General features: G+C 38.4%; 1 protein-coding gene across 1 annotated transcript; it reads left to right on the forward strand.

The window, feature by feature from the left end:
* On the forward strand, nt 1-24,412 carry SUN1 (Sad1 and UNC84 domain containing 1). The gene is made up of 21 exons (XM_010083712.1): nt 1-95; nt 5,585-5,776; nt 6,117-6,307; nt 9,835-9,860; nt 9,957-10,161; nt 13,012-13,095; nt 13,406-13,516; nt 14,940-15,038; nt 15,689-15,773; nt 15,884-15,927; nt 17,279-17,424; nt 17,574-17,798; nt 18,296-18,382; nt 18,740-18,783; nt 19,789-19,924; nt 20,905-21,159; nt 21,686-21,770; nt 22,283-22,398; nt 22,890-23,057; nt 23,857-23,949; nt 24,299-24,412. The coding sequence occupies exons 1-21, from the start codon at nt 19-21 to the stop codon at nt 24,410-24,412; spliced, it is 2,583 nt and encodes an 860-aa protein (XP_010082014.1). The 5' UTR covers nt 1-18.
* The last annotated feature ends 2,100 nt before the right edge of the window (nt 24,413-26,512 follow it).

Here is a 26,512-nt window from a genome sequence, read left to right on the forward strand (position 1 = left end):
TGATTTGAAACAGTCAACATGGACTTTTCACGTCTACACACGTACACTCCTCCCCATTGTCTGCCAGAGAACACTGGCTATACATATGCACTCAGGTGAGAACTCTTTTCTTCTTGTAGAGAAACTGTATGTTCTCTGTTGTTAATTCTGGAGAGTTTAGTTCTCGTGGTAAGTAACCAACTTCTTTGAAGAAGCATGCTGTATCTAGTCTGTTTTGAAAATAACTTCTGTGTCCTAAGTGGAGGAAAGAATACATGTTGGACTAACAGGACAATGACTAAGATAATGACTCAGTGTTTATTAGTTGCTATGAATAACTAGTCTCCGCCTAGTTACAATTGCTGTTTTATTTCTCTAAATACCTCATCTAATTTCTTAGATGTTTTCTGTTACATCTTGCAACTTCTGTGTGTGTTTTCATTTGTGACTTGGCTCCATTTTCACTTTAAAACACTGATTGATAAGCACTCATTGCTGTTAGTGTAGAACTTGTCTGGAAGATGCATATTGATTACTTTTCTTAGCAAAACTGCTTGGTGTGTTGAATGTAAAATCTGTATTCTAATTAACTTGTTTTTTCTTGTATCTTTTTATTAAACTGACCATTGTTAGACTGTTTTTCTTAAATTACTTCAGTTTTCTGGAAGTATCTCTGTAGTGTGTTTGCTGGTTTTTATATTGTGTATTCAAAAGAAATGTGATGTGCATTTTAGTGTTTTGATATTAATAGCTTAGATTGTGGCTGCTGATTAGTCTTTCTAGTTTTTCCTGTTGTGTTAGATGTATTTTGAAGCAACTTTACATCAGTGAGGCTGAATTATTGGTTTAGCTAATTTTTAGTTAAAAACCTCTTGTTCATAAGGGTGCAGTATGAGTTTGCTTTTCTGTTCTCTGCCTGTAAATCATTATTATGCATTTCATGTATATTAAAATGTAATGTTTAAAGTGGAAGATACTTGGCTACTGGCCAGTAAAACAGAAGTTGTCAAAACTGTAGAATTAAGACATCACTGACTTGAATATTCTTGCTTTTGTGTACTCTCAAACTGTATCTTCATCAGCCTTTGTTGGGGATCATGGGGTTTTGTTTTGCTATTGCTTGATGTCAGTAGTGTTGCAAAATGGGGTGTGTTTTATACTGCATCAATTAAGTTGCAACTCTTCCTGAATTTTTAGAAAAGTGTTGGTAAAATGTTGGTTAAATACAGGTGGGTTTACTAATTTCAAGAAAAGGCATGTCTGACAATGAAAGATGATTTATGTGCCTTATATCAGCAAGAAGATTCACTATTACATTACTGAGTAATTTTCGATAGCTCCACATTGCAAGTGTACCTTAAAGATTGGATGAAATATTTTGACTCTTTCACAGAAGGTAACTTTCCGTATTGTGAGCAGTGAAAGTTGCCTTTGATTCTTCCGATTGTTTAGACAGTGATTTTTATGTCTGTGAGCATATCTTTCTTAAAACAAGCTGTGAAATTGTCATTAATTTGATTTCCTTAGTTGTTATTTGTCTGACATGATACTAGTATGGACTACTGTACAACCTTCTCCACATGGACTAATCTTTCTTGCAGACAAGAGGGAATAAGTAGCTCTTAATATTACCTTAAGAAATTAAGATTTGCTTTCTTTTTTTCATTGTTGTTGGTTTATTATGTGTGTTTCCAAGAGTATTAGCAAAGTAAAGTTCAATGGCTTGCCTAAACTAATCTGGCATTGAAACCCTTCTGAGCTGGGTTTTTCGTCTTGCCCGCTATTTTGTCAGATATGAGTTTTGTTTCTCACTGAAGCAAACAAGAATATCACAGAAGCTAAGATGAACCTGCCAGGAAAGGAAGAGGCAGAATGATAAATCCTATTTGAAGTCTAGAGTATAGTTCATTATGACTTTGGGTTTTGTGTAGACAACAATTGGAGTGTTTGATTTCCACTTTTGGTGAAGAAAGTTGTTTTACAAAACTGAGAACTGATGAAGAGGTCTTTGTAGGAGGTGGCGGTTACGTGTCTTGAAACATTTCAGCATCCTGTTCTGCTGTGTTAAACTATTAGGTGTAGGTATTCAAAAATTGATAGAGCTGGATAAGCTGGAGTTTAACTGACTTAATGAAGGCAAGTATAGTTAAACTAGGGTGAAATTGATTCATTGTAATTCTTCCTTGTGTAGAAAGGAAGGATTAACCTGTGCTTTCTTTAAGATTTCCTCTTGAAAAATTCTGTGAAGCCCCAAATGTCAAAATAATGGGGGAAGACTACTTGGTACACTCCATGCTCTCAGGGCATCAAGAGGGTACAGTCTTTTGAGCAGACTCTGCTGTGTGTCTGCTTGCTGAATCTGTGTAGAATGCTGTGTATTATTGATGCAGCTCTTCCTACCTTCCATCACGGAGTATTTAAAGAACCTGAGGAAGGGGTGTGTTAGGCAGAGTTGCTAATCAGACATATTTTCATGCTGAAGTTCATTCCTTCTGGTCTTCCCCCCTACCTGTATTTATTTTGCTTGTATTCTGATCTGGCTTGTTCAGCCTTTGACAGTTCAATCTTTACAAAACCTGTATGTGAGTTTCTTTGAAGAAATTGGCTTGTGCCTGTAGCACTGTAGAAAGACATACAGCAAAGTGAGATACCACAAAGCTATTAATAGAGTTGGTTATGACCTATTAATAGAATTTATATTAATACCAGCTGGGATTACTGTGTGTTCCTAAGTGTTGTAGTGCTTCTACTTTGTGTTTTTACTCCTCCAGCCCAAATCAGAAAAGCATTAAACTGATATATCTAAATAACATTTATCCTCCTCAAAATGCAAGTCGAACTGGTGAATCTCACCCACTTGTCAACATGTAATTTACACCTCTCTCTTCAGGCTGATCTCTCCTTTTAGTCACCATCATCTTTTGAGTTGCATGGTTTTTGTCAATTTGGATACCTTTAACACTTCTTTTTCTTCACAAATATGAATTAAATTGATAAGAATTTTGTTTGATTTTTTTTTCCCTGTGTCAGAACATTAAATCAGGATGTAACTTTCTACAAAATAGTTGAAAAAAGTCCTTTGGTTTTTTTCATGTGTTCTGGGACTAATTGAAGGAATAACTAAACAGCTCAAGGTAGTGTCCTTGGCCAGTTAATATTAAGTAATGCCCTGCTCAGAAGGCATATAGAACGCTCATATACTGATTATGTGCCTGTGTCCGTATTGGAAGATGTCTCTTTAGCTGTAGTTCTCTAGGTGTATTGCATTTATCTATTACTATGTTGAATAATCAAGAACATTGCCCATTTGATTCCAAGGAATTTATAAAATAAATGACACCTAAGGTCCTCCAGACAAAGCTATAGGTGTGCTAAAATTGTCAGACCTTGTCATTCCACTTATGAATAAACTTGAAAATTAACCCACTGAAGTCTAGGACATTCTTATTCTGTAGAAGCTCATGGGATGGAGGTATCAAGGTAGTAGCTAAGAAGCTGTAAATGTCAGACTGGATACAGTCAGCAGATCTGCCAGCAGCCATGGGAGCTGTTTGTCAGGGGAAGGAATCAGAGTCTGCCCTGTCTGTGTAGGTTTTCTGGGAGTGCAGGCTAGTTGCATCCCAACTTTAATACGTTTGTTTTTTTGTTTTTTTTTTTTGCTAGCCCTACATATAGGATAAGAGTGCCATCAATGTACAGGTTTGTTTCTGTCCTGTGACAAGAAAGGCAGGGTTTTTGTTTACTGTAGTCTTATGTGTAGAAGAAAAAAGGGCTGCCTTCCAAAGTGTGGGAAGTGAGGTGACAAGTTAGGAGACTTCTAGATATCTCCTGCGGACAAAGGATGGATAATTCTCATCACTTCAATGTGAAGAGAATTCTTATACTGCATAAGCAAGAGAGAAGCTGTCTTTTTGTTTAAAGAGGAAAAAAATCCCATTATTTTTTCTCTTTTTTTTTTGATAGTAGAGCCCAACTCCATGCTATGTGTTCAACCCAAATTGATAGAAATGCTCATTGAGGTACTTAATAACAGCAAGTGTTCATAAACAGAAACAAATTGAGGCTGGTCACAGCTGTCAGCTTGTCCTGTGTACTTTGTGTTCTTGTGAATTGAGTATTTGTAAGGAACACTGGCTGAAGATGAGGAAAAGCAAATGTGTAGTGGCAAGTATAAATAGCAAAACTGAGTTCTGAAACAACTGTTTAGGGAGGGACTCAATAGTAAACTGTTGTGGCTCTGCCCCTTTCAGAATGAACAACCAGAGGAGCCATATTTGACCTTTATTTATTCTCACTTCACATCTGTCAGAATGCAAGCTGTCTAAACTTAATATTTTTGAAAACTGTAAAAAATTGTATGCTTTTGTACCTAACCAAATGTAGACTAAATCCATTTTCACATGAGGAGATTCCTGTCTTATTTTCTCTCCCCTTCCATCCAGATGTAAGCAAGGATTAATGATGATAACGCATATAATAACACATGCTGGGTTTGTCTTAAAGTGTGTTTAGCTAGACTCCTGCCTTGCACAGGGTTGCACTGTGGACCAGTAAGATCAAGCAGGTGTTGCGCAAGAACTACCATCTAACCTGTGCACCTCTGGGCAGTTGAAGTTGTTGTGGACAAGCTGTGGTGTGGTTCTGTGGGCTGATTGACAATTTGCTGCTGGAGGAACTAGACCCTTTCCTGCAGTGCCTATAACCTTAGGTTTCAGTAAATGTATTTCTTTACTGGATCCTCTGTTTGATCTGTTTGTATTTGCCTTGTGTTGCTGCTTTGTCTTCATTGTAAGTTTCCATATAAATTCTGGGACATCCAAGTGTAAAAGTGTGGAGTGGAGTTCCTGGAGTAATGATGTGAAGCTTATCCACATGTAAACTTGCCTCTGTAGGATAAGCCAGAGAAAAACGGATTAAAGACTCTAAACACTTTGTTGTTCAGATATTTCTAATGGTTTGCATTAAATGAAGAAATCTTTTAAAACCACTTTTAAAAAGTAATGGTAGTTGAACTAAGGTAGCTAAAGTAGGGGAGTCTTTGAGTATCTTAAAGAGGGGAGATTCCTACTTTTTGGGCGATGGAAATTCAGAGTAGTGTGGCATGTGGATCTTTGGTCCTCAAAACAAGGAATTGTCGAACAAAAAATAATTAAACAAAAAAAAAAAAAGCTTTGACTAAAACCAGATCTTTACCTTGCGACTTAAGAGTGCATCATGATTTTTAATTTGCTGCTAGGCATGGTGAAGAAGTTGCGGTGAAGAAGCCATGAACAGCTTCGTCTCTCAAACTGGTCCCAAAAGATCTAGGCTGCGTAATGAATGCTTGCTCTGGCTAAACTTCAAGCATGGGTTCCATGGTGGTTGTTTCTTTCTAACTGTGATTTGCTTTCAGTTGTTACACTTGTAATATGCATTGCTTAAGAGAACCTTGAATATGTACATACTTTGAAATTATTTGGGTTATGTGGCATATCTTGTGGGAATTACTTCATAACCCCGGATAAACTGCTTTTAATGGAAACTTAGGGTAGCTTGAGGGGCATGTTTTTTACTAGGGGAATTTTCTCTTAAACCTGGTAACTTTGCTGTTCTTATTTTGCTGCAGTTCAAGTTATTCTTCATCTGCTTTGGATTTTGAGACTGAAAACAAAATAGATCCAGTATATGATTCACCGAGAATGTCACGGCGTAGTTTACGGTTAGCTGCTGCAGCAGTTAATAAATCAAATGATGCAGGAAATGATGGCCTTCGTGACAGCTCTTCTGGAAATGTGTCCTTTAGAGAAGAGTCTTCTAGGTAAGCATTTTTATCATCACAAGTTAATTTATTGGTTGGAGTCTTGAGACTTCCTGTTTGCACACAATAGTAAAAACATAGGTTACCTACTCTTTGATTCTTTGTTCTCAGTGTTTACTGCCATATTTTGAAAATTACGTTCAGTATGTGGTTTGCAGTGAAATCCTTTTTTAAAGTATAGATGCTTGATGGTGAGGATTTTCTTTTAAACCAGTTTTGATCTGTCTAGTCACATCAGTGTTGAAATACCTTGACTGTTTATTCGTTTAATAAAATAAGAGACTAACAGAAATTTGCATCTTTAGTGCTATGTCTTATTTGTCTTTGCTTTGCTTCCTAGGACAGTGAGACAGCGCAGAACTATCACTAAACAATCTGGCGGTGAAAGAAACACACCAAGAAAAAATCTGACCAGCTCTTCCATCTTGAGCCAAAGCAGTTTCAATAGCCGTGCCAGTGATGCATCAATGGTATCCACTGTCTTGGATGAGTCTTTGATTCAAGAGCAGACAGAAGTTGGTCATTTCTGGGGTAGGTAATAATTGCTATTGCTTGTATCAAACTGCCAAAACTGCTTATGGTTTGGTGTGTATAAATGGAAGTCCACATCTTCCCTCTTTTCCCCACGTATTTTTTCCATCCTGCCCCCAAACGTGTGCATGTAGTTACACTTTTGCTGTAAATGTCTGCTTGCTAAGATGCTTACTGGAAATTCACAGTCCAGTGTCTAATCTTGATTTAGGGGCATAGTCAACATCAGGAAACGTTGCGCAGTCAAGTTAATATGCCAGGCAATCTTATACAATTTTGTGATGCAAAACCATAGATGGTATAGATGTTATTACTTTCTTCAAAATGTGCATAGAGTACTGTATTTAAAGAATGATAAACCATGGTAAAGAATGGTAAAGCCAAAGAAAAAGCATTTTCTTGTTTGTTTATAGGCAGAGGTGGTGTTTCATAGCAATTAAGGTACTTTTAATTGCAAAAGTACCTGACAAACGTCAGTTGTGTCAGACCCTATAAATAGTGACTCTAAGGGAGACCCTCTCCTGGATTGTCAGGTACTTTTGCACTTCGGCCCAACTCAGGATGATGAAATATTCTGATACTTTCCACTCTTTTCTGGCGTGTGTGATCCCCTTTTGGGCTCTGACCCAGGTGCAAGTGCACGGTGCAGGTGCGCTACACTGTGAGGAGGTGATTGACTGTCCTCATTGATTGGCTATCATTATTGTTTCCAATAATGAGACAAGCAGGAGCCACGGATGTTAAGGGGGTGCCTCAACACTCTGATTAACTGCTCTTTGTTTCCAGTAGCAGGAAGATGGGAGTTGGTTATGTTAATGGGGGTGTCTTAGTGCTTGGGCTCACCACCTTCACAAACTGTTTCTGATTTACCCAGTCAGACTTAAGTTTCTGACTTATCCAGTGGCCCAGGTGGGTAGGAATTGCACCAAGTACTAAGCAACTTGGGATGAGGAGGGGAGGTTGTAACACCACAATCAGCCCTGCGACTGAATCAGTTTGTCTCATCCCTAGAGTGGCAGTGTGGATGTCGCTTGCCTCTATGCCTATAAACAGAGAGTGCCATAATCCAATTATAATTTGATTGAAATTTTGTGTTAGGTTAGTCTCTATAAATTCGTCAGTTTCATTTGATTAGGTGATATTATGTATGTGGGGAAACATACAAGAAGGGAAAGGAGGAGCAGTCACCTATAAAATTGTGGCTCATAAATAGAATGGACCTCTAGACATAATGGGTTGCTCTTGGCATATTATCTCAACTTGTTTAATTGCACAGACTAAAGACCCTTTTTCCACTCGGAATACCTTTGCTCAGTTTCTTTAAATGCAATTGAGCTAAATGGTAGAGGTCTTTTTGGTCTGTTAGGACCAGATTGAAATGGACTGCAGTAAGTACCGTGTTCTGAGAAACCCCATTCTACTGTAGTAGGGTCGTGAGGATAGACAGGTCCTAGAGATTGATATGTCTTTAGTTCTTGTATTAGGGTTTAGATTCCCTCTTCATGTGCTGAATTCCATTCTCATGGTTTTCCCTTTCATAAAAATGAGTACAGAGGGCAAGCAATGATGGAGAATCCCAGTATGTGTTTTTCCAGTACACTAAGGTGCCCATTAGTTGTTGTAACGGTTTTCTAGATTGGGGCATCTGTAATTGTTCTACTATGTTTAGAGTATCTGGTGGGATTGCTGCGCTTTCCGCAATCCACCAAGTGCCCAGAAATTTCCCTTCTTTGCTCAGTCCCTGGCATTTTTCAGGTGGGGTTCCAATTCCTGCTTTATGTAGTGCTTGCAACGCTGCTGTTTCTCCCACTTTTTCAGGGAAATTTCCTCCAATTAGAACATCATTTATGTGTTGATACAGTTTTACTTCTTCAGGGAGTGAGACTAAGAATTCCATCAAGTGAAGCATGGGCTATTGTGGGTGAATGTTTTATATTCCTGTGGGAGTCTGTTAAAGGTATATTGTATACCTTGCCAAGTTAAAACAAATTTCTTTTTATCCTCCTCCTGTAATGGGACCATAAAGAACATGTCCACTACATCTAGCAGTGCCATCCATGGGTGTGCGGCTGCTTGTAGTAGTGGCTCTTAAAGTCACAATACTGGGTACAGCAGCTGTTGGCAGAGCTGTGTTGCCATTTAAGCATCCATAATCAGTTGTTAAATGCCATCTCCCATCCAGTTTTTTGACTGGCCAGACCAGTGAATTGTACAGGGAGTGGGTTTTGGAAATAACTTACTGCTTTTGCAAGTCTGCTGTTACTTCAGAAATTGCAGTTTGTGTCATAGCAGAAATTGGATATTGCAAGACATTGGTATTTTGAATCGGGGAGTACAGGGGTTGTGCAGAGTACGTGAACTGTAGTCTTTCAATTTCCATCAGGGTTAGGGTCCGCTATTGAACCGAAGGACCACACACAGCTGTCTGGCAGGTGCCAGGTTTGGCTGTTCAAAACATCAAACCCCAAAATATTTTCATAGTGATCCGTAGCTGCAAAGTGAATAGACAACATGCATCTCTCGACTGGGAACCATAAATTAATTGTCATGGTTGGGCAAATAACACTTGCTCCTTTTACTCTGGTGACTTTAACACTCTGCCATCCGGATGGCATACCCAGCTTCTTGGCATCCTGTTGTGTTAGTATTGAAATTTGCGTTCCCATATCCATTAGAAATTTCACCAGTTGTTGGGCTAACCGGAATCAGAATGCATTTTGTTTTAATGATGGGTCTAGCCTCATATTTAGAGAAATTTGAGGGGAACAAGGGGTCATCTTTTTCCTCATCATAGTGGTCAGGATTATCCCAGTTTGTTCAGTTTGTGCAATTTAACAGACCTTAACCTGAAAGTTTCAAATTAGTGGCGCTTCAAGATTCCCCAAGAGGCCTTTTGTGTGTGGTTGGCTGGTTTGGTTTTGCAAGTGTATACAAGTATGCTTTTCTGGAACCTACTTTTTTCATTGAATAGGCAAATACGGGAGTTGTCTTCATAGAGTATTGTCTATGCAGAGCGTTGTGTAGAAGATCATATTATATCTCCCAATTCAGACTATTTGTTTCTAGTTAGCATGCTTGTTACCTTCCCAAAATCCTAATGTCAAAAACAGTTTCAACCTTACTAGAACACATTGTAAATGTTGGATTACCTGCCTCTTAAAACAGGATCTTAAAATGCAGTAGTACCAGAGTAGTTACCAAGCAACAGAAACAGCGTCAGCTTGTAATTAGCTGCTTTAAGGTCACATGGGAGCTAAGAAAAGGTGTAGTTGTCATTCATATTATTTTGTCTGCTGCTTCCATGGTAGAGTGCTTTCACTAACTGTTACCCTACTGCATTAATGTCTGAATATATGGATATATTCATGTAGTGGACTGCAGAATATGTTAAAAACTTATCATAAAGTGGCTTTTCTTTGCAGTCTTAAAATTAGTGGGACTTAAAATTTGAGTTCATGTCAGATATTGTGGTTGGTTATGGGACTTACTTGTATTTGGGACTAAATTTTCTTTTTTCTCTTTTGAAGGTCTTGATGATGAAGGCGACCCTAAAGGTAACCACACTTTATTTTTCCTTCCACATGCATTCTAGTTAATGGTAACTAATGGTGGCAATACTGGAAATCAGTGCACTAAATAATTTACTTTTGGTTTGCTAGGTAGTGGTACTACGCCGATGCCAGGAAATGGTGAGATGGCAGCAGCAGGATCACAGGCCAACAGGTTCAATGGCTACACTTGCAGCGACTGTAGTGTGCTTTCTGAACAGAACGATGTTCTTACAGCATATTCGGCTTCTCCTGTGCCACCTGCTAGAATTTACTCTAGGGACAGGAGCCAGAGACATGCATCCAGTAGGTTACTCTTTCTTGTGTTTTAACTGTATAACATTCTGTTATCCAAATTAGTTGATGTGTTTTCCTTGTAGTGTTATTGAAGCACTTTTCCTACCTTGCTGAATTTACCAATGACTAAACTGTAGAGATCAGCTTATATGAAATACTTTTTTCTATGTCAGTTTGAAACTTTATGTACTTGTCAGCTTCTGATATATAATTATCAACTTTTTTTTTTCAGTGCTGCTGTAGGGATTAAACAATTTCAAAATGAAAATGCCATAATATCTTAAGTTATATTTCCAAACTGATTTGGAACATAATAGGCCAATCCAACCAGCAATGATCATAAGAGTCTCCTAATCTGTTATCGGATCAGTGTGTGCCTGTTTACAATGTTTTTGGTCAGGGTTTTCAGATAGAAAATTTCTTTACGCGGTCCAGTTATTATGTTTTTTTCCTTACAGGAACTTTCAAGATTGAGCAGAATTGTTACTTTGCAGTGCTTCTGTTATCCAAGAAGTCTGAGTGATACCTTCCTGCTTTCTGCATATTTTTTTTTCTCTTTATTTAACCTTGCAGCTTAGTAGAGTGTTTTTAGAGGGTAAACTTCAACTACTTGAAAAATTGAACTCCAAAGGGAAAAACTGATTCCAAATAGACTTTCTAGGGACTACATTCCTAAAGCTCAAAACCAAATGAATCTGCTGTAAATAAGGTTCTGCCTTTCCAGGGCAATGTCCATTCTATATATGGCTGTCCTCAGTATCTTGACTGTGTCTGCCTGCCTCTTGGATAGGTTTCTTGATTATTGATAATCCTCAGTTGTTGTGAAGAAGTTGTTTCTTCAGTGGCCTTGAATTAGAAAGAAACCAATTTTGGGTTTCCATAGGTGTGGTGTTCTTGAATGAAGTATGTGTTCAGTAGCAGGAAATCAGTTTGTTTGAACTACAAGGTGCAACTTAAATGCTTTGAGGAAAATATTTCTTTTTTGTAAATGTGTTGCCCAAGTAGCAATTCTATTGGCTTAGCATAATGAATTAAAAGCAACATTGTAAGAAAACTGGGTTTTTGTTCTCCTGAGCCTGTATTCACACAGGAGAATTTTACAAGGAACTCATCTTTGTACATTCCTTTGAACTTTAATCCAGTAGTTTAACCTAAACTTGGGAAGGGCAGAGGAAGGGGCACACAGTCATGGCAGGTTTTTGGAATGTTGATTCTAGGACCACAGCTGCAGCTTTGTTCCCAAGGCTCTGAAGAAGTGTGTGTCTCTAGCACTTGAGGTAGACCACTGCAGTAGCTTCCTCTAATGTAAAGACAGAAAAGAAGGTGAAAAGTCCTCACCTTTTCAGAATGTAGTTTGTCTCTTTGGAGTTGTGACCCACAAAATCAGTATCAACAGATCACATCATTGAGAAATCTTGAGTTCTCAAAGCAAAGAATTCATTGCTATTTAGAGTTCTTAATTCTCATGAAGAAAAGATATTCTTGCTGAAGTCATACATTCTGTCTTGAAGTTGCTTTCCCTAGGATGTATAGTTCTTAAAAAAAGCTTTTCTGTAATATCTAGCACACCCAGACTTTTCAAACCCTGCTTGCTGAAGTTTCATACTCCTGGCTAAACAAAGGCTTCCCATTCTTCGTCCTCACTCTTCCACAAGCTAATGATCACCAGAGAATACAAGTACATGTTTATGTAGGTGAATAATTTGTATTCACACTGTTTTTCTTAATAGGAGGAACCTATTTCTACATGAGTAAGATTCTGCGATTGGTCAAACATACTACAGCATCTTTTGCATCACTATTAGTGCAACTATTTCAAATGGTTTTGCTGAAGCTGGGTTATGAATTTAAAGGTACCTTTTCAGTTGTCTTCCTTGGTCTCCACACAAAGCCAGAATGTGTGTGTTGGTGTCTTTCTTACAGACTTTGTCTTTGGCACTACGGTGTTCTTTTTTCTATAGTCTTTTGGCTGGCTCCTTTCTTTCTTCCTTTTATCTCAGTTGTGCTACCCTTTTAACACTTTCTGCCTGTTTTGGAAATATCATGATTCACATATGTGAGATCTGTGTTACAGTTAAGATTCATGTGTTGATTTTTACTAGGAAGTGGTGGAAGGTAATGTTTAAATTGAGAAACTTGATTTAAAAAACCTGTTTGATGTGATAGTGTCAAATCCGAACTCTTCAATGTCTGTAGGTGTGGACTATCTTGTTTCCCTTGAGCCCACTGTGCACTTAAAGCTCGAGTAGATCTGTCTTGCAAAACTAAAACTGCCATCATCACTCTGCACTGCTCTACATACAGAACATCTTGCTTTCCCTGAAAATGTTAAATTCTTCTTCGGTGCTTTCTGTTCTATAATACACGCTCTACAAGTTAAGTTAATTGCCATAGGCAGCAGGTAACTGATTTTTGTGTGTGAATAACACTTTGTTCTCTCCTGTTCTCTCTGCCTTGGTGCCTTATAAATTGCTAGTGCTCTCTTCTCAGTCTTTCAAGATCTCTGGTAAAACCAGCGCAAAGATGTAATGGTTGGCCTGTTCGACAGAATGATGGGAATAGGGACTCAGGATTTGATGAGCTGTTACTTAGGGGCTTTTTTACTAACTTGGCTAGCTGAAAAGAAGCAGAAAGACTTTTGAATGAAAAGGCCCTCTGTTTATTTAAAGAAGAAAAAAAAATGGCACAGATTAGGCTTCTTTCCTTGATAATTTTTCAGGTTTCCTGTGAGTAACCTGGCTTTAATAATGAACCAAGCCAGTTTAGCTCAAATCTGCATATATGATTGCCAAAATGTGCATATATGAAAGGCTTTGAACTTGAGAGTTATTTCCATGTATGCTTTTTGAATGTGTGCAGCTCACTCAGACTACTGTGGAAGAATGAATGTAAAAGAATTTTACAGAGAAGATAGCCATTTTGGTGGAAATGAGGAATCAATATGTAAGTAGAATGGTTGGTGTTGTCTTTTAGCCTTGGGCTGTACACCAGGTTGTTGCTATAATAGTCAGATGCCCCACGACTCTGTGGAATCTACAAAGTAAATGTTTGTTTTGCTGCTTAGCTGTAGGGGGGGGGGGGGGTGCCTGGCGTACTGTAATACTTCCCTAAGCAAGTTTTGTTCCACTGAAGTTTGCTTAGTAGTTTTTGGTTTGATAACTGATTATGAAATAGACTTGTTCAACTTACCTTGTAACAATCTTGATTTCATCCCGGCTTTGTCCAATTAATTGACTGTTACCACAACCAACAGGTGATGACTGTAAGGGGAAGAAACATCTTCAAATACACACCACAGACCACATGCAATCCTCATGGGCTAAAAGGGTAGCAAGGACCATTTGGCACACCTTTTCTTATGCAGGTTGACTTGGACCTTTTTTCTTTTGCTTTTATTTTTATCACAATTTCACAATGTTAATCATACATACTGTTTTGTGTTTGATTTTTTTTTTTTACCTTCATCTATGAAAGTAGATTAAAGGTGTAAAGAGTCTAGAAAATTAACTTACTTAACACCTTTCCTGTTTGACTTCTTGCTCTGATACTGGCTTTTGCACAAGCTTGGCAGACTGCTTACCTATCAGTAAAAATAAGGTGTAGGGACAGCATACACCTTGTATGTTACAAAAAATAAGTCAGATTGTTAATTTATTGCACTTTGGGGAAGTCTGTACACTCAGTAGTTGAAAAGCTGCCTTTAAATGAAAGCAAGGTATGAGGTATTGGTATGCAGATTATTTGATGAAGGGGTTTTAACATTTTATTTTTGTTTTAGTGATAGTCAATTCTTACAGGAATCTTATATAGGGATAGAATCTTCCCTGTGAGATGAGCGTTCCCTAGCTTGAATGACAGAGACATCAAGAATGTGTTGAGTGCTCTTTATTCAGCAAAGGAAAATGACACTTCAGTCACCTAAATGCTTTGCAAAATATTGGGTTGGTATATCTATAATCCGTCAGATTAACCAAGACATATCTGCTAATCTAAAAATGTAGGATTATTTTCTAAATGTATACTATGTAGTTTGTTTTGTAGAACGAGCAGTCCTAGTCTTGGATGTAGTAATTTTTGGCTTCGGTGGACTTTAAGCTACAGCATTTTGTTGCAGTGCTTTGTGGGGGGTTTTGTTGTTGATTTTATTCTTTTTAAGAGACTCAAAACTGACATACTGAAGATCCTTGGGAACATTCAGTTTAATGAAAATTTACTGCTTCTAACTTCTGCTAGGGAATATTTTCTATTATTTATCAGCATTTCTTAGACATCATTATTTAATTCCTTCACTAGGACTTAAAATTTTCAATTGTTCCCTCTTGTCTCACATGAACCTAGATAACAAACTTGATGTGTAATTCAGAACAAATAAGATGCTTTTAAAGTAATGATGTGCTCAGAACTTGTTTTTATGGTAGTACTTCTTCGCTATTCTGTTATCCTTAGCATGGCATTGTTACATAAACATGCTACACAATGTAAACTTTGTTGATTTGAAAAAGTGATGTTCTAAATGCACACATGCTGTTGATCCTTCTGTTTATCTCTATACCTGAGAATTCTGTTTCTAAATTGTCTTGGTTTTACTTGGATTCATATTTATTAGTGGCTTGCTTTGCTTTTAAATGGTGAAGAACCAAGTTTGTAGATTATTGAAAGGTATGGTTTAAAATTATGCAGAACATGTAGTGGGCAGGGGATTGAGTGTGTTTTACTGCATGTTCTGCAAAAGAACCTTCGTCTCATTTATGTATGTTACAACATAGAGTTAATTTGTTATAATCTAGGTTACTTTATGCTTCACATATTGCGAACAGTTGGAGCAGCGGGATGGCTTGTGTCTCAGAAGGTGTTGTCTCTACTTTGGCTGGCCATTCTTTCTCCAGGTTACTATCCTAATCCGTGTGTGCACGTGCATTGCCTGCTCCTTTTGACAAACTAGGAATCTGCAGTATGTGGCTTACACTAATTCAACTATGCTTGTGCTGTAGCTTTTGTATCTTGAAATGCATGTGCTACTTTACTTTCTTTATTGACCAAAATATGCTTAATGAGAGGGTATATTTCTGTTCACAGGCATAATGGGAGACTAACCAGACCGTTTCATGAGAGAATGAGTTGTGAATAGTATAGAATATGGGGTGTTGAGAATAATGGGGTTGGTTTGGTTTGGTAGTCACTTGCTATCACGGTATTCTTTTTAGCAAAAACTGATGTTGCTAATCTGTGCGTTTCTCGAAACACAGGTTTTCAGCATATAGTAACTTGAATTCAAACACTGAATTCCTGTCAAGATAGCATTGTTATAACAATGAGCATTTCATCTTTTTGCATGGCTGCTGGTTTTGTTGAGTAGCTGATGTCATAATGCTACTTGTGATATCTAGATGTTAATAAGCTGCATGCCTCACCTGTACTCATGCATTTCTCTGCTGTGCAAAGTGTTCTTGGCCACAGTCGCATGTCCCTCTGCTTGGTTTCTTTGGACACGTGCTGCAGTAATGACATTGCACACTACCACTTTTTTGTCTTCTAGGGAGGGCAGCTTCTGGCATATCCAGGCTGCTTGAATGGGGTGTAATTTCTCTGATGTCTGTGCTCAAGGCCCCTCTTCTAAGAAGGTGTGTATCCTCTGAAAAAAAAGTTTTGTGAGCAAATTATTTACTGTTATAAAACAATAAAATATGATAAATATATTTTTTCTTGCAAACTTCCCTCTCTTTTTCTCTAGGTGCCTTCTTCTGTTACTGTTGATCATACTCCCGCTTCTGCTCGGTATGTGAATTGTTTAGTTATAATACAAATCTGTGTATTCTTACTACAGCTGTTCCAAAACAGCATTTTTACTTGAGCTTTTGTTTATGAATAAGATGCAGAAGTAAAAAAGAGCAAGTTTGTTTGTGAACAGGGCAGTAATTCAAGCTTTCAAAGTACGAATCCCAGGACCCTCCCAGGATACTCCCAAGGACCGTTTGGGTTGGAGGGGACCTTAAATATCATAGAGATCCAATCCCCTACCATGGGCAGGTACACCTCCCACTAGCCCAGGTTGCTCAAAGCCTCATCCAGCCTGGCCTTGAACCCCCCCAGGGATGGGGCATCCACAGCTTCCCTGGGCAACCTGTTCCCAGTGTCTAACTGCTTTCCCCTTGCCATGAAAGGAATACCCTTGATTTAGTGTCATAAGTCCTTTTTTTCTTTACCTCCCTTCATCGGAATAGCAATGAGCTCATAAAAAGTAGGCTGCATACTGATTGCTTTGATTGGTGTTGGTCTCCATACAAGTGTGGTTAAGTTCTTTTACCGGCTCACCCTGTCTTTCCTTTGCTCTAGACCATGCTTTAATTGCTTAAAATACTGCTATTTAGCCTAGTCAGTTGACAGTAGTCCAGGCCAGCTGTCTGCTTTTAATAAACAAACTCAGTTTAGAATATTTCCTGAAAGAGCTGGACCATTTCTGAAAAGCAGTTTCATGTCTTTGTGTGTCCTAAAAAACTTGTAGCTATTTGGGGAGAAGATGAAGCTTCTCAAACCTAGTGGGGATTTAAAATCCTCTGTACTAGGGAGAATAAGAAAAGAAGTTTCCCTGTGTAGAAAATGCTGCTACTTCTCATTAATATATTGCAAAAATAAGTGTAATCTTTGTGAAATGCTAGATTGGGCAATACCTAATAAAAGTTGGAGGAAACTTGGGCTTCCAGGGAAATGATGTGGTATGTAGGAAGTAGGATATAAGGCAAGATATTTGTTTTTGAGGTAAAGAGCAGCATTTACATCTGCCTTCAGTGAGCATGGCCTCTCTTAATCAGTAAATGAGATCTAGGTCCCAGGGAAGCAGCAGTAGTATGAGATTAAGGATGTATCATGATATCTTAAGTGCAAGTTGCATGCTTTACAGCTGTGTGAGTGGTACTGATGAATGTTGCCTGACGTTGAGTGCTTGACTTAATTTTAAAGCTGGCTCATGCTGATTTTTATTTGGACTGGAGTAGGGTCCACGGTGTGACATCTACCTTGCAAATCTACGGTAGCTTGAGTCCTTTATTAAGAAGATGATTTGTGGATATAAGCAGTCTTAAGAGAGAATTCTCTTGAACATTCTTTTTGGGTTTTGTTTCTAATATAGGTATATGGTTCTGGGGCTTTGATGGCTTAGTTTCATTGTTACCTTCACTGAACTGGACAATAATTGATACAACACAGAGAACAAACGGCTTTGTTCATGTTCATGAACATCAGACTGATTCTTTTCCATCTGTGCAACCTCCAAAGGTAAGGGAGAACAGTATAGGAAAGAACTTTCCTATCTTTTAAGACTTCTTAACTCCTATTTCTTCAATATTTTGCAATAACTACTTGATAGACAAGGGTGTTGTAAATAAATGTCTTGATTTTTATATATTAAAATCTTTATACCTTAGGATGCTGTAAACATCTTTGATACTGGTCGTATAAGCAAGCTGGAAAAGCAAGTGGCCTTCCTCTCTGAGAGATACCGACACCATCATGAAGAATGTAGCAAACTGATGCTTCTAGTCCGTAATCTTCAAGATCAGATTATCGAGATGAGTGACAAAAGTGAAGCATTGAAGCTAATAGAAAATGTGATGGGACCTCTTCTTAAGGATATGAAAGAGAAGGGAAAAGTAAGAGTCAGTTATTGATGCTTTCTGATACTGACCAAAGTATTCTGTTTTAATAATGCAGATTTTTAGCAATTTGACTTTAGGATTTTTCTTCTGTTACACAATTAACTGATAGGTAGTAAATGCCAGGAAGCTGGCATTTTTTTCTCCGTTGTTAGTGCTGACAAAGACTTAATTCCAGATAGGTGGTCTAAAGTAGACTCTGGTATTGCTGAAAAGCAGCTGAATTTATCCTGTTTTCATACAGAGAAAAAAGGCTATAGGAAGGACTAGCAACAAAGAAGTTGTGGTAAACTTCTCCTTGTCTGTGTATAACCCCTGCTACTGCTAAATCAGACCTTGGTATTTATTACAGATTCTATAATTTCTCACACTACCCACAGGATAAATCACTTAAGCATTCATAGAAAGAATAAAAATTATGCTTTGCAGAAAATACCAATTATGTTATTTGTGCTCCAGAAGAAAATACACTGTATTCTTCCCTGTTTTTCAAGACTGACATCCTGGCTTTACATGAAGAATATGAGTTGCGCTTCGTGACGCTGGAAGACCTTCTTCGAAAACTCTCTAGTGAATCTAAGGTATTGAAAGTTAGCTTTGCTAACTCGCTCTAAGTGTAACCCATTGATAAAATAAGGTTTTTTTGTTGGCTATCCCAAACTCCAGTTTGCTTTACTCTAGGTCTCAAAACTTGTTTGTGTTATTATTCCCCCTTCTTGGAGGGGGTTTCAGTCCAAAGATTAGAAGTTATTCAGTTGACCAGTGAGGCAGTTCCTATGTGGAATAAAATCTTGTTGTACAGAGGCACAAACATAAATGTGGGGACACAGTCCTGTATAGGTGATGCTAAAATCTGTCGTTTTCATAACGTTCTATATCCTCTTTCTGTCACTTGTGTTTCTTCGTATACATTAAAATTAACTTTTTTATTTTTTTAGGACATCCAGAAGGAGCTTGACATAACCAAAGGAAAAACAGTGAGGTATAAGCACTTTTCAAATACATTTTGCTTTTTCAATCCTGGTGCTAACTGATGGTGATATACATGTTCTTCTCTGAAACACAACCCTTTTCTTCGTGTCGGTTAACTGACCTTAAGGGTTTGTATTGTCAGCAAGAGTACTTCTGTCTTGTAGTAGACTGTAACTGTGATGCTGAACATCAGCAGAGGGCCCACTGCCAGTATGTGAGCAATCATACAACTACAGTTTTACTAGAGAAAGTGGAGGAGAATGAGTGACTTCTCATCCTCTTAGAAATGCATTAGAATTTTTCCTCAAGTTGCCTAGTGAAGTACATGGTAACTGCTTTTGTTAGGCTTTGTATTTAAATTTTTGAATTATATCAATTCTAACCTTCATCTGTTTTTGGTTTGTCAGTTTTATTACTTTCCACTCGTGTATTGTGTAATACCATTACACTAAGTAGTTTTCCCATTGGGAAGAGGAAAAAAACCCACTTATTTCCTGAATAGTCATTTAAATTAGATCAAAATGTAAAATGGCTTTAGAATGATGGCTGATACTTTTTCCCATAGCATGCCCTGAACACTGATCTATGTTGGTTGTATGTGACCTGCTACTTAGGCTCAACTTGACACCTGCTTCTAAAGTTATTCTGGTTTAAGTAAGGTAACCTGAAGCTTGCTCTAACCAGGGCAAAGTCATGCAAATAAAATTTGACTGGTTTGCCAGAAACCTTTAATTCCCCAAAATCTACATATGTTTGAGTTATTGTCAGCCTAGGTTCTAAAGTCATGACTGCTGGATTTGTTCACAACTTGCAAATACTGTGCTTTGACTATATTAATCCTAAGTATGCCTTAAATAACATCTTCAAGGAACTGCATGCTCACAATGTCTGTCATGGTGAATAACTGAACTAGGAAAGCACTTTTGTATTAGACGAGTACATTCTCACACCTTTGGAATTTGATGGAATGGTTGAAACTACTCTCTCCTAATTATTGACTCTTTGTTTTTGACAGAGATTATGATGAACATACTCAACTTTTGTCCAAAGTTGAAAAGCTAGAACTAGAGTTGTCTCAGATGAAATCAGAACTGTTAACTGGGGTAAGTGTCAAGAGGAGTTGTGAGAAAATAGATGTCATTCATCAAAAAGCAGGTCTGTAATTTCTGAAACTGTTCCAGTAAAACTTGGTACTGTTGATTTTGTTCACTAACTTTCTTGAAATGCACTGCAATAAGTAACATGGGGGTAGTATTTATCTTAAAGAATTGGGGGTACTTTGGTTAGTGATACTGCAAATTTTTCCATGAGTGTTTAACAATTTACTAGACAAGAGTTTATGGCTTTTGTTTCTACAATGGCATAGTTTGTTGCATTTAAGATACAATGCAACAGCAGTTCTGTATACAGAACTTTGCTTTTCTTACGGATGTATTTTGCTAACCCATGGAAATGTGGAAAAGAAACATATGTAAAAGCAGGTCAGGTTTGTTGTCTGAGACTTGTTTTTAAAACTCATGCATAAGTTGTTTTGAAGGCTTTTGTAAGGTCTGGCTAGAATGTAGCCAACATAATACAAAAGTAATTATTGATAGGGGATTATCAGCTGACTAAAATACCGTTTTGTGATAATGCTCAAATATGATCTAGCTACTGTGTATGGAATCAAAGCATACGGTAAGTGAGGGATGAAAGGACTTGCTTAGCTAGCCCTAACAAGTACGCTGCTCCCCTTAGACTTGCCATGGTTCCTTTTGAACTGTTGCTGTCAAGTGTTTTGTTTTTTTTTATTCTGAAGTGTTAGACCACTAATGTAAAGTGCATGGTTTGCCAGGGCTTTGTTAGGTGGGTCTTGTTCACCAAGCCAATGAAGTACCCAGATTTCCCGTGCGTTCTTCTGCACGCCTGACTGGTCTGTTATTACAGTGTCAGTAAATGTCGTTCAAACACACGTGAAAGCCAGACTTCTGCGTGGTACTGAATGTATGCATTGATTTCACATGAGCCTGTTTTATGTATATAAATATATAGTATATTTACTAAAATATACTATAAATATAAGTACATAGTATTACATAATAGTTTAAAAAGACTAATAATTTCTATTGCAATTGTTAATGAACTCTACTAGGTGGGCGCCCAGGTCAGAGAATACGTCAAACTGGTGGTTTTTGGTGATCAACAAAAAGACTCTCCTGAATCGCTTCACCAATGGCTTACATCCAATTTTGTGACCAGAAGTGACTTACAGACTTTATTGCGGGATCTAGAGTTGCGGATCCTCAAGGATATTACTCTCCATACATCTGTTACAAACCAAAAAATAACTTCAGAGGTAGTAACAAATGCTGTGACTAATGCAGGCGTTTCTGGAATCACAGAAGCGGTGAGTTTAAGTTCTCCAAAGTTCAAGTAAAGCTGTAGAGAGTCCTTTTATAGGCATTTTTTGGAGAATGGCTGTCAATATAAACGTTAATGATTTTAAGATGTCAGGAACATTAATTGAAATGGGGAGAACTACAGAAAATGCTTTTATCAAGCGTATTCTTACAGCAGTGCTTGTTGCCTGTTGTGAACGTTGTGTTTTTTGAAAGTATGCTATCTTGAAAATTGAAGAATTCCCTAGAAACAAGTATAGCAAAGAAACACAGCTCAGGGTCTTGGGAAGGTGGGGGAAAGATACAATTTTTGAAGAGAACACCAGTCAAGATGCAGTGTGAATTTGTATTTTAAGACAGATGACCATGCATTAAAAATGGCCTCTGTCTTGACAGAGGCTTTCAAAGACTTGTGATGGAATGCGGCATCTCAAAAAGATGCTTGCAGCTTCAGAGATGTGTGTATTTCAATTATTCTATCACTTGGTACTATTAAAATCTTTCCATTCTACTCTTCTATGTGTACATTTGTAGCAAGCACAGATTATTGTAAACAACGCACTGAAACTCTACTCTCAAGACAAGACTGGTATGGTCGATTTTGCCCTGGAATCTGGAGGTAAATAGAGGAAATGCCATTTTTACGATTTCTGTTATTTATAGTATTTACTAAAAATCTTAAAATGCGAACTAAAGGTTAGTAGAGCATCCTTGTATGTTGCCTGATCATCAGACTACTGCAATCTATGTGTTGTAGACAGGCTTCTATATCAGCTTGGGTGTGCATGGACGGGGTGGACTAGTTGTTCTGTGCATGTGTCCAACTGGATAAGGGAGAACCACAGGTGTGGGGGGGAGGGGGGGTACACACACTGGACTTGCTAGGGAAAAATGTGTGGTTTCCAGCCCTCTTAAATCTAAAACCTTTAATGTGTCCTTAAAATAACGTTGTACTTCATTGAAGCATTCTATCCCCAGGAAATTATTAGACTTTAACAATATCTTTAATAGTTATTTTTTCTGAGGAAAATAACCAGTATATTCATTAAGCTTTGTACAAATCTGCCTTAGAAGTCTTCAGGAAGAAATTAATAATTATTTCTGCTAACATTATATATCATCTTTTTTTAGGTGGCAGTGTACTGAGTACTCGCTGTTCTGAAACCTATGAGACCAAAACAGCATTAATTAGCATCTTTGGAATTCCTCTGTGGTACTTCTCTCAGTCTCCCAGAGTGGTGATTCAGGTAATGAAAGGCCAAGTAAACAAATTCAGTAATGTTGTTTTGTGTTGAGTGATTGGGATTGGTGTTTGGATGCTGGATGTTTGTCTAATACATTGGGGGGCACATGTAGTTAGAACTATGTTCCCAAGAGTGGGGTTCTTCTGTTAGTTCCTGGGCACTGCTGAAGTCCTACTCTAGCAAAATTAAAACCTTTATTGGAGGTTTGGGTGGAGCATTGGATTTCTACGAAGTGTGAGCACTGGGAGGGTTCCCGTTGAGAAGTCATCTCAAGGTGGGTCTTCAAAACACTTCTGGTGGTTTAGGTGGATATGCTGTCTTCCTGGAGAGTTCTAGCAAACAGATTATATTCTGCCACTTACTATCTAAGAGTGTCCCTAATAATTCCAAATTCATCACAACTCTTTATTACAAAAAAAATAATTACAAAACACTTGTGGTTGTTGTTAACTTGTTGTGTCCCCTCCTGTTCTCTCTCCCTTCCTCCTGTCTAGCCGGACGTGTATCCAGGAAACTGCTGGGCTTTCAAAGGATCACAGGGGTATCTTGTAATTCGACTTTCAATGAACATCTATCCAACTGCTTTTACAATGGAACACATACCAAAAACACTTTCACCAACCGGAACTATCACAAGTGCTCCTAGGAATTTTTCAGTATATGTAAGTCTGTCTCTGAACTTAAGTTGATTTTTGTATGCATAAAGAATATTTGTGTTACATATCTTGGAAAATAAGTACTTGCAGGAGGACAGCTAAGAAGATAAGCTGTTTCAGTCATTGCTCTTAAAATCTAATTTAGGGGGAGTTGTTTCTTCTCTCTTGCTTTATGCAGTAGTAACCATTTTCGGAGGGAGGTGATGGGTTTTTATTTGGTATAGTTCTTTCATACACCGTAATTGTTCCATCCTTCCTCCTCCACTCTTCCCCCTTCCCCCCCGATTTTGGCTCTTCACCTTATCTAGGATGTGCCTTAAATATTTTTCTGCCTGTATTTTAACTAGCACCACAGTTGTGTAGGTATGATTGCAGAACAGAAGACCACGGGCTACATTAGAGGACGGTTGTGATCTCTGAGAACTTTTTGTCTAGTTATTTGAAATGCTTAAGCAGTCATCTGCAAGCATCTCAATCTTTACTTCAGTCTTGCTCATAATCTTTCCTTCACTCTTGTTCAGAAGCTTGATGTTTTCTCATTCTGGTTTGTCCTGAGCAGTTTATATTGTACATTGATAGTGGTTTTGCCATGAAAACATATCAACATAGCACAGCTACTGGCAGTGCAGGAAGCTCCTATCCAGTGCTGTGCCTGAACAAGCACTAAGTTACATGGGAAACATTTCATCCTGGTCTGACAGACTTCTGAATGCTGTCTCTTGATACTCAGTTATGTAGACATGCTTCTGGTTTTGGTTTGATTTCAAATTTGGCAGCAGCAAAAATCTCTATCCTTTTGTTCTAGGGTCTAGATGATGAATCTCAAGCAGAAGGCAAGCTTTTAGGACAGTATGTCTATGATCACGACGGAGAACCACTGCAGGTGTTTCCAGTGATGGTAAGTCTTGATAAGATGTAAAGAGTCAGGAGAAGGATACTCCTATTTCCTATGGTAGCACATGATGAGCAGTGAAGGAAAAAGGCCTTGTACCATCTGGATACAAATGGTGTGAAGGTCCTAAACATATGAAGAGTCTGCTTCATGCTGCTTCTGACTCTCTACACAAATAACTAGCAGTAAGGCAAGGAAGGTTCTGTTCAAAGTGTCAGAAAGTTCCCAAGGCATGACTTAGTTATTAATAAAAGTTGGTAGTTGCAGGAATCTAAAGAAAGAAAGTGACTTCAGTTGCACCTGTTTCTGTGAGAAACTTAACTCTGATTTCTGTGTTTGCTTTTTCCTTCTCTAGGAGAAAAATGAAAAAGCATTCCAAATAGTGGAACTGAGAATTCTTTCTAACTGGGGACATGCAGCCTATACATGCCTGTACCGGTTCAGAGTGCACGGGAAACCTGCCGAATAATCTGCTACACTACAGCTTGGTTTGTTGTTTTTTTTTTTGTTGCACATTTTATTTTCAATTTGTATATACCGGAAACCTACAACACTGGAATTTTTAAAGGACAACGATGCAAGATGTATACTACAGAACTATTGGTTTCTTCTGATAAAGGCCGAAGACTGTCAGCAGAACTGTTGAAAAATAATTTTTCGTTGCTCTAATGCTCAAGTTGCAATTGTCATTAGCTTTCTGTTTTTTGTGTCCATGCTGAGAGAAATAATGCATGTAAACTACTCTGGTTAATAAAGCCCAGCTGGCAAACAGGTGACACCTATTTGATTACAAATGAATGTATGGGGTTGTTTTTTTTTTTAAAGAATAAACCACATGTTCTGTAACTAGGAACTTGGAGCTAAAAAATCCAGGACTTCTGTTAGTTTGGCACCATAAGCCAAAAACTGTAGTACATTTTAAAGACTTGATTGTGGCTAAAGGTGTCCTTCTGTTGACCCTTGATTTTGACCTTTTTGGTGGATCCAAAAGGGCTTCTTTGATACATGTTGAATATAATAGCTATTACTGTCAGGGAAAGTTAACACAAACCAAAACTAGTTTAAATACCAGCGACTGAGAATGTTTTACTGCAATTTGTGACCATGAATTGCTCCAAAAGTCAGGGATAACTTTTAATTAACTGAAGCTCTTTTAAGGGATTTTACCGTAGCAACTTGGCCAGTTTGTTCTTTGGCATTAATTCCAAATCGGCCTTGATGCCCTGACTAACTGGACTGGACCTTATAAGCCTGCTAAATAGTGGACATTAGTATACAGCAGTTACATAATCTTGATTTGCCAAAATTGACCTCTTTGGGACAAGAATTCCTTAAGCTAGTCATTGTTACACCGAGAGAACGCAGTATGTGGAAAACAGGACTGAACTCAGCCTTGCTACTTCCCATTTACGAGAGCGACTTCTGCACAGCACTGTTGGATTGGATTATACGGGTGTTCTTTAGCTCATCCCACAAGCCTCTACGTGGATAGAAGACTAGAGTGATGTCTTGCTCTCAAAAGCAGTGCTTCTGTAGAATGAGATGAAACTGCTTCTTGCCCCCGTGAGGATTGCTACTCTGCAGATCCTTTTCGGAAAGGACTCCTGAAATGTACTTATACAGACTTTTTATCCTGCCATTATAATGCATTTTATAGTTACACATGAACTGTTAACACATGGAACTGCTGACTGGTTTTCTGAATAAGAGTTATGTTTGTTGCACAACAGTCCTCGAATGTTTAAAAAAAGTCTCTAGGTGAAGAACTTTCTTTTTTCACTTGAGCTACAGACAAACTTATGGCCTATGCAGAGGAACTAGATGACCCATGTACAGGTGTTTTCATACTACAGGTTACATATTTAAAATTAGAATTATCCTGTATAAATTGAAATTGGGTAGCTGGGGTGGGAATATTTTGAATAACACTAACTTATTTTTAAAAAAAGCAAGATAGGACTTTGTGCAATGTATTTTTGTAAGTGCTTTTCCAAAACGTCTGTTATTCTCTGCTTCCTCCAAACTGACAAGATGCTATTGAGATGTTTAAATAAAGAGTTTTAATTTTTGAAAGTGCATGTAATATTTGAAACAAGAAATAAAGCTGCTTTTCTGTATTTTTTTGATCACCTGCTTAACTAACTGAGGCCACGAGGGACCGTAACACTCCAAGGCGAGGAATGCCCCTTGCCCTAGGGTGGGTGGAAGAGCTTTTCCCTGGCGTTCGTTTCCAAAGACAGTCTGCCTGTGTCTCCCCCCAGGAGATTCCCCCCCCTCCTGAGCGTGCTGGGGGGAGCAGCGGGGCTCAGATCAGTTGCTGGACGGGTCCCAGCTGTGCTCTGCAGGGCTGGGGGCTGGCTGCTGTGCTCTCGGTCCGGTTCCTCAGCTGTGCCGCTGTCCCCAGCCCCAGCCGCGCCCTGCTCGACCCTTCCGCGGGTGTAGGGGCTGGTGCTATGACACAGGATCGACCCCCGACACACCCCGAAGCCTCTCGGCGTTTCTTTCAGCCCGTTTTTGGCCGGTTGACGGGCCCGCAGCCTCCCCGCTCCTTGTTTTCCGACGCGAACCT

Source organism: Pterocles gutturalis, unplaced genomic scaffold, assembly GCF_000699245.1.
Source record: "Pterocles gutturalis isolate BGI_N339 unplaced genomic scaffold, ASM69924v1 scaffold3635, whole genome shotgun sequence".
In the NCBI taxonomy this organism is placed as follows: Eukaryota; Metazoa; Chordata; class Aves; order Pterocliformes; family Pteroclidae; genus Pterocles; species Pterocles gutturalis.

Bases quoted from the DNA above. Each gene is read 5' to 3' on its own strand.
- SUN1 (XM_010083712.1), top strand. From the start codon at position 19: ATGGACTTTTCACGTCTACACACGTACACTCCTCCCCATTGTCTGCCA. The intron at 15,039-15,688 runs GTTACTATCCTA...TTTGTCTTCTAG, and splicing joins GCTGGCCATTCTTTCTCCAG to GGAGGGCAGCTTCTGGCATA. The intron at 17,425-17,573 runs GTAAGGGAGAAC...TTTATACCTTAG, and splicing joins CATCTGTGCAACCTCCAAAG to GATGCTGTAAACATCTTTGA.